This window comes from Dipodomys spectabilis, unplaced genomic scaffold (assembly GCF_019054845.1).
Source record: "Dipodomys spectabilis isolate Male_0828 unplaced genomic scaffold, ASM1905484v1 ptg000006l, whole genome shotgun sequence".
Lineage (NCBI taxonomy): Eukaryota > Metazoa > Chordata > Mammalia > Rodentia > Heteromyidae > Dipodomys > Dipodomys spectabilis.
Genome location: NW_024870683.1, coordinates 1,546,214 through 1,554,783, shown reverse-complemented (window position 1 = coordinate 1,554,783; position 8,570 = coordinate 1,546,214). Strand labels below are relative to the sequence as shown.

The 8,570-nt window shown below is 40.5% G+C and overlaps 1 protein-coding gene across 3 annotated transcripts in view; it reads left to right on the top strand.

The window, feature by feature from the left end:
• The first annotated feature begins 1,995 nt into the window (after nucleotides 1-1,995).
• Caap1 (caspase activity and apoptosis inhibitor 1) overlaps nucleotides 1,996-8,570 on the top strand; it is a 48,599-nt gene continuing 42,024 nt past the window's right edge. For 2 of the 3 annotated variants that reach the window (XR_006150167.1, XM_042696811.1), the window contains exons 1-2: nucleotides 1,996-2,388; nucleotides 7,355-7,555. Coding sequence is in view for 2 of the 3 variants with exons in the window: in XM_042696811.1 (XP_042552745.1) it covers nucleotides 2,104-2,388; nucleotides 7,355-7,555 (486 nt within the window). In the remaining variant the exon portion in view is untranslated. The remainder of the gene's footprint in view (nucleotides 2,389-7,354; nucleotides 7,556-8,570) is intronic. The other variant, XM_042696824.1, reaches the window with a different exon arrangement.

Here is an 8,570-nt window from a genome sequence, read left to right as displayed (position 1 = left end):
ACCTGATTTATAAACAGTACTCCATCTGTACATTATCTTAATTATAACAATAACAAATTAAAAAATAAGAATTTGTTTCTTTTCCTTTGGTGCCTTTATAAGTAACATGGAGCTGGATACTAGTGGCTTAAGCCTGTAATCCTAGCTACTCAGGAGTCTGAGATCTGAGGATGGCACTTTAAAGCCAGGCTGAGCAGTCATGTCCATGAAACTCTTACCGCCAATTAATCACCAAAAAGCTGGAAGTTGAACTGTCTATGGCTCAAGTAGTAAAGAACTAGCCTTGACCAGAAAGGCCCAGTGATGGCACCCAAACACTGAACTCAAGCCCCAGGACAGACAAGACACAGACAAGACACAGACAGACAGACAGACAGACAGACACACACACACACAAAGTAACACTATTGAATAAAGCCTACACATTAGTACTAGTAAGGAAAAACAAATAACCACATGAACTCCAATCTTCTACAACTCCTTGAAATACACTTTCTAAAAACAAACGTCCTGATGATGAGTGAATGATGAGCAGAAACTCTTTTCTCATTTATTTTTTTATTGACATTATAAAGGTGATGTTCAGAGGAGTTACAATTTCATAAGAAACTCCCTCCTCCCATAATTAAAAAGCAGGTGTGTTTTTTTTTTTTATGATGTTACTGTGGAGACCATCCAACTTTGATAGGTTTATAGGTAGGCCAGAAACAATGGAATATGATGGATATAAAGTAAGCTAGAATTGACTTTAAATCCTCATTCTTTATGACCTTGAGCACAGATCACTTTGCTTAGCCAATTTCCACACACATCTATGATATTTTCTCAAGTTGTGATTCTAAGAGTTAAAGGAAATGATATAAGACATATCACTTCAGTATCTCTGCATCTCTTGGTAGAGCATGACACTTGACCTCTCATTCATTTTTGTGCCTGAAAACTTGGAAAATAGTACCCAGCACATTTAAAACTCATTGTGTGTGCTGAGCACCAATGGCTCATGCCTGTAATCCTTGTTACTCAGAAGGCTGAGATCTGAGGATCGAGGTTCCAAGCCAGCCAGGGGAGGAATATCTTCAATTAACCCCAGAACACTAGAAGTGGTGCGCTATGGCTCAACGTGGTAGAGCACTAGCCTTGAGGTGAAGAGCTCAGGGACAGCACCCAGGTCCAGAGTTCAAGCCCCAGGACCAACAAAAAACGAAAACCAAAAAATCTCATTGTGTGAACTCTTTGAAATGAAGAAGAGATCATGTTAAGCAAATACAGTATATGCTTAAAATTAATCTGCAGTTAAGAACTTAGGGGCTGGGAATGTGGCTTCGCTGTAGAGTGCTTGCCTTGCAAGTATGAAGCCCTGGGTTCAATTCCTTAGCACCACATATAGGGAAAATGTGGCTCAAGTGGTAGAGTGCTAGCCTTGAGCAAAAAGAATCTTGGGTACAGTGCTCAGGCCCTGAGTTCAAGGTCTAGGACTGGAAAAAAAAAAAGAATCTAGTAGGTCATTCTGAGAAATGCTAAAACTACATGCCTGTGGAAAGCCTTTTATAGTGACATTTTGTAAGTGGTCTCTAAATACTTACTATGTCCACAAAACGCTCCTAATTTAGGTACGCTGCATACCTGGCTCAGATTTTCAAACAGAAACTCTTTTTCTCAATTCTCTTGTCACACAGTTTTCAGTATCACCAATGGTCATAAAGTACACTTTTAATCGTTCAGGATACTTCCACCTTCCTATATATCTGTAACTTGATAAACACTAAAAAGAGCTTTTAAGAAGGCACAGAATTGTTACAAAGTTCCACTTGCTGTCTTGTAGAGGAAGAAAAAAACAAAACCCCAAATGACCCCATCGAGAGACACTAGGGCCCAGGCCTTCAGGCCCCACCTAACTAACACGTTCCTCCAGGAAACGGCTCCGCCTCCGGAAATGGCTCCGACGCGCTGCGCCACGGCCGGAAGTGACGTAACGCAGGCGACGGCACAGCCCATCTCCCGCTGCCGCTCGCCCGGAGACCGGGTTCGGTTGCTGCTGAGACGCCGAGGTTTTGTTTTGTTTTGTTTTGTTTTGTTTTCCCGGATGACTGGAATCGAGGGATCATGACGGGGAAGAAGTCTTCCCGGGAGAAGCGTCGTAAACGGAGCAGCCAGGAAGTGGCGCCTTCGCTCACGACCCCGGACGTGGTCCCGGCCCTGGCCAGCAGCGGCAGTGGAAGTACTAGCGGCTGCGGCAGCGCCAGCGGCTGCGGGAGCGTCAGCTGCTGCGGGAACGCGGGCTCCGGCGGCGGCGGCGCGGGCGGCGCGGGCGGCGGCGCGGAGCGCGGCGAGCGCCGGAAGCGGAGGAGCACGGACTCGTCCTCCAGCGTGTCGGGCTCCCTGCCGCAGGTGCGTGCGCGCCGCCCCCGAGGCCTGCGGAGCTGCCGCGCCCGAGGGGCCGCTCGTTCTGCGAGGTTCCTCTTCCGGAGTCCCGGGGGTCCTCCTCCCTCGGGTCCTGAACTTCTGTGTGTCTGGGTTTACGAATAAGTCCAAGTGTGTGGTCTTTCCGAGTTTCCTTAGAGAGCCTTTTGAGTCGCCGGGTCACTGTCCTGATGAACCTGACGCTTTTAAACTCTGTGTGTTTGTGTGTGTGTGTGTGTGTGTGTGTGTGTGTGTGTGTGTGTGTGTTTGGTAAATGCTGATTAGCTTCATCGCTATTACAAATGAAAAACAAAATTGAGGTTCAGGGGTGAAGGAACTTTCCTTCCCTCTCTTCCTCCCTTCCCTCCCTCCCCCCTTTCCTTCCTACCTTCTTTCCCTCCTTCACCTCCCCCCCCCCTTTCCCTTCTTTCCTATCCCTAGAGCCAAGAGTTTGTTAATTTCTCCTTGATTTGAATCCAACGTTTGACCACGGAAGCTATCAATCGGCGGAGATAGCCACCACTTTAAAAAAAAAAGTTTTATTATTTGTTGTTATAAAGCTTAAGATTTACTTAAAACTCATTCATCGCAGAAATAAAGGCACAAGTTTGGAAGTCCCTTTTCATACTTTCACATTACTAAATGGTACGCAGCCAGGCACCTGTGGCTTAAGCCTGTAATCGTAGCTGTTCAGGAGGCTGAGGTCTGAGGATGGCGGTTATAACCCAGTCCAGGCAGGGAAAGTCAGTGAGATTCTTTATTTCCAATTAACCACCAAAATGCCAGAAGTAGGGTTGTGGCTCAAGTTGTAGAGCTCCAGTCTTGAGAGAGAGAGAGGAAAAAAAAAGATAAAGGTACATATCCGGCTCTGTGTTCTATCTCTTAAGTATACACACACACACACACAAGCAAAAAGTTGATATGCAGCCTATTTAGATTGTCCCCTTGTTTTAGATTTATGTGCTTAAATTTCTGTACATCAGCTCTAGTTGAGTAATACCACTTAATTGGGATGATTTCTGTATATGGTATGTTACATTGTAGCGACTGCCCAGTATTCCATTATATCTTTAGGTGTTCACTTTTTCTTTTTTCACTACACACAATACCCAATCGAATGCCCTCGCATATATAACTTGTGCAAGAATTAGCTTTAGGGCAGAATCTCATAAGTGAACTTGCAAGGTCAAAACATATGCACTTAAAACAAAAAAAGCTGCGCATTGGTGGCTGCCACCCCAATACGAGATCTGAGGATTCCACTTCGATGCCAACCAGGGTATACAAAATCCAAGAGATTTTGGGGGGAGGCTTTAACTCTGACTTCCGGTTCTGCTCACAACTAGCTCTCCACCACTTGAACCACATCTCCACTTAATGGCTTTTTCTGTGGTTAACTGGAGATAAGTCTCATGGACTTTCCTGCCTGGGTTGGCCTCAAATTGCTGTCCTCACCACACTGGCACCCGGCTTCTAAGAGATTCTGATTTCCAATTAACTAGAAAAAAACAAGTGGAGGTGTGGCTAAGTGATAGAGCAAGCAAGCCAAATGAAAGCCTTCAAGTCCCACTACTAGCCACTAGACAAAATAGTCATGAGATAGCACCAAATGCTTTCAAATAAAACTTTAGCAGTTTACTGTCCAAACGTAGCATGCCGTTGGTTTCTGCATATCTTCACTACTATTGGATATTCATTTTTAAATGATCTGTTAAATTGATGGATTGAATTAACATTGTATTTATTTTAATTTCTATTTTTTTGATGAATAGTGAGCTTGAATTCTTCCATATTTTTGTAATTTGATTCTTGTGTACATATATATATATGCACACACACATACACACACCTGTTTTTTTCTGGTTTTGAGTCTTTCTCAGAAATCTTAACAATCTTTAGGTAAAGTTTTGATTTTAGGCCTTCTTTTATTGTAGAATATGCTGCAGATGTTTATATAATGTCCAAAATGTACATTCAGTTTCTTTGAAGTCAAAGCTAATATTTTACCTTCTGTTATTTTATAAAGGCTTTTCTTATTCCAAGATCTTTGTTAAACTGTTTGTATTTTAATACTTTTGAAAATTACAGTCTTAACTGCTTTTATGGCTGCAGAACATAAAAGGGCATTTTTAGTTTTATGCTTTCTTCTACCTAGCACATTTTGATATTAATTTAAAAGTGATTTCTCTCAGAAACATGGTTTCAGTGACTTTTATCTTTTCTAGCACTTGTATTTATTCTGTGTCCTTTTTGCATTTTAAGGGCTTCTAATGTGGTATGGGATATTAGCAGTGATAATGGGGAATGTTTTTGTTTCCTCCCTCTGCCCCTGCTCCTGCCCCTATCCTACCCCTTCCCCTCCCTTTCACTCTCCTTTACCCTTTTCCTTCCTTTTTCCCTTTCTCCTTTTTTGAGATTCTGGGTATTTATCCCCTTCCCCTCCCAAACCAGGTTCTTGCACATACTAAGCAAGTGCTCTACCCACCTGTCAGAACATTTCTCATGTGTGTTTGTTATAATTTATTTACTTCTTGTTTTGTAGATACAAGCATTTGAATGCGGGCCTTGCGTGCACTTTGCTTTCTTGCTGTCCTGTCTATTACTACTTGAATTATGCCTCTAGTTCTGCTGGTTAGTTGGAGATGGAGTCTTGTGGTCTTTTCTGCTTTGGCTGACTTTGAATCTTAAAAGCTCTGGATCTCAGCCTCCGAGTACTTAGTATTACTTAAGGCATAAGTCATTAGTAACCCAACGCTTGTCATTGATTTGAAAAGTTAGGGAATGATTAGGTATGGGTCAGATTGGGAACTTTCTCCAGTTTTCTTCCTAATTTACTGGGAGTTATATTTTTATAAGATGGCTTTCTGATACGTTGATCACAATTTTTCTCCTCTAATCAGATTATGTAGTTTTTCTAAAAGTTAACTGCCCTTGCAGTCCTGGTGTAAGTTGTACTTGATGTGTTGGAATTTATTATGCTTGCTTTTTTGTAAATTTTCTTGAGTTATCAGCCTGTACTTTTTATTGTTGGTTGGTATGTTCGAAAATACTTTGTACTGGTCCCTCAAATATTTGTCAGAACTTTTGTTTTATAGGGTAAAGTTGTTTTTTTTTTCTTAGCTCTTTCAAATTAAAAAAAAAAATAGTTCTGTTTTAAATTTGAGACCTCATGCTTGCTTAGCCTGCTGGCTGGGTTGGCCCTGTACTACTTGAGCCATACCTCTAGCTTGGCTTTTTGTTGGTTATTTTGGGGATTTGAGTCTAATGAGCTTTCCTGCTTGGGCTGGACTTCATTGTGTCTTTGAACCATGATCCTCAGAACTCATCCTTCTGAATAGCTAAGGATAACAGGCATGAGCCATTAGTGTGTGGCTTATGGTAACATTTTGGGGAACTGTGAACTGTTTTCTTTCTAAAGCTGCAGTACCATTTTCTATTTCTGTTGTGTTCCAGTTTTTCTATATCATTATATTCTGAACCATGATGTTAAGAGCTGATCTGATTTACTTTCTAGTCTAATTATCATACCTGACCTATATAGTCAAGGGAGAGAATCTTTTTTGTTGTTGTTGTTGTTGGTTATGGGGCTTGAACTCTGGGCCTGAACTCTGTCCCTTAGCTCCTCAGCTTAAGGCTAGTGCTCTACCACTTGAGCCACTGCGCAACTTCCAGTTTTCTGAGTGGTTTATTGGAAATACGAGTCTCATGGACTTGCCTGCCTGGGTTGGCTTTGAACCATGATCTTCAGATCTCAGCCTCCTGAGTAGCTAGGATTACAGGCGTGAACCACTGGCGCCCAGCAAGGGAGATATTCTTGAGGAAATAACTTTCAAATTCATATCTGATAAACATCTGGACTTGTTAATTTTATGATATAATGTGGGGTAGAAGAAGGAAAGAGAAGGTAGAGGATGAGAATGTACAAGCAGGTTCTGTTAGAGTTATTCCAAGAAGTTCATATGTTTAGAACCAAAAAAATGAGACGAGGTGGGCCATACCCCAAAAGCCATGTGAAATCACTGAAGCATTTAAAGCAAAAATGATTACACACCCTTTCTATACAATCCACTCTTCTAGTAATATACAGAATAATACTTCATGCCAGATGTGGGGTATCCACTCAAACGGCTATTGCTGTATTTTAGGGAAGATCATGGTAGTTTGGACCATATTATGATAATAGATTTGGAGAGACTGGATAGAGTTGGGAGATGGGAAGTAAAATCGTCAGAGATGTTTAAATTACTGAAATGATTTGCCTCCTTTTGAGTATTATTAAATTATATATTGGTTTAAAATAGAAATAGCTTATTATAGTATCACTTTATAATATTTGTCATTTGTAACATTTTACTGCCATTTCATTTCTCTATTTAACTGAATGGCAATGCATACATGTATGAAATATAAAATAAACTTAGATGTAAATGGCCACCTGAAGAAGTATCCTAGTTCTTCAAAAGTCTAAAATTGTAGGAAATCTTCAGTGTTGAGAGTATTTTCATTTGTGTGTCTTATATTACCTCTTTTATTTAGCTGTCCTTGAGTTAATTGTAGTGTTAGGAGTAAAAGAATAGTAAACATGAAATATTCTTTTTTTTGGTTGGTTGTGGGGCCTGAACTCTGGGCCTGGGCGCTGTCCCTCAGCTCTTCAGCTCAAGGCTAGTGCTCTACCACTTGAGCCACAGCACCACTTCAGGCTTTTTCTGCTTATGTGGTGCTAAGGAATCGAACCCAGGGCCTCATGCATACAAGGCAAGCATTCTACCACTGAGCCACCTTCCCTTACAGTAGCTTTAGATAAGTGTACAAACAAGACTTTGGGAAATAGTTGAAGGATAATTTATCAAATGAAAATATATGATGTCATATATGTTATATAATATTTGCAAACTGTATATATTATAGTATTATATATCAGAGTATTAATAGTTCTTTATTCTTCTAATTTTAGGAAACCAAATCTCTCTTGCCAACTTCGGAAAAAGAATTACTTTTGGCAGAGCACAGTGACCTTGAAGAAGGTGGACTGGATTTGACTGTGTCATTAAAACCAGTTAGTTTCTATATATCAGATAAAAAAGAAATGCTTCAGCAGTGCTTCTGTATTATAGGAGAGAAGAAGTTACAGAAGATGCTTCCTGATGTATTAAAGGTACTTCTCTACTGTACACATACATAGAAATCAAACATTTTTTATAGCAATCATTTTACTGAATGCAGTATGTAATTGGATGTTCTCATTTAAAATAAGCATGAAAAGAAATAAGGGAATTTGGAGAAGTATAAATGGCCTTGGATATTTAAAAAATTGTGAAGAAAAATGTGTAGTTAAGAAAATTACTGCTGGGCACTGGTGGCTCATGCTTGTAATCCTAGCTACTCAGGAGGCTGAGATCTGAGGATCGTGCTTCAAAGCCAGCCTGGGCAAGAAAGTCCATGAGATTCTTATCTCCAATTAACCATCAGAAAGACTGGCAGTGGTGCTGTGGATCAAGTGGTAGAGTGCTTGGACAGTGCCCAATCCCAGAATTCAAGCCCCACTACTGACCAAAAAAAAAAAGAAACTTACTGACCTTATGGGAATATTGTTAAATTCAGTCAATGATAGTATTTAAATAGGAGTGTATTCAATTTCCCTTGGTACTTTAAAATACACTGTTGTAAAACAATGACAGTTTATAATAACTTAATGGTGTTCTTATATGGTAATTTCTGAAACTATATAGGGAAGTGCATGTTATTTTAATTTTACAGTTGTAGAAATAGTTATGGGACAAGCTAAGCCCAAGATGAAATACTTGACACATAGGGGCAGGTCCAGACCATTTAAGCCTTTGGAAGAATTACTTAACATATAGGCTACTATTAACATGTAGAACTATTTTTATTTGTTCTTCCATAATAAACATAACTTTGTGTATTACCATCAGATTTCCAATTTTTTATTTTTGTGTGTGTGTGTGTGTGTGTGTGTCGGTCTTGGGGCTTGAACTCTGGGCTTGGGCATTGTTCCTCAGCTCTTCAGCTCAAGGCTAGTGTTCTCCCACTTGAGCCACAGCGCCACTTCTAGTTTATTCTTCTTATGTGGTGCTGAGGAATTGAACCCAGTTCTTCATGCATGCAAGGCAAGCACTCTACCACTGAGTCACCTCCCCAGCCTCTCTAAC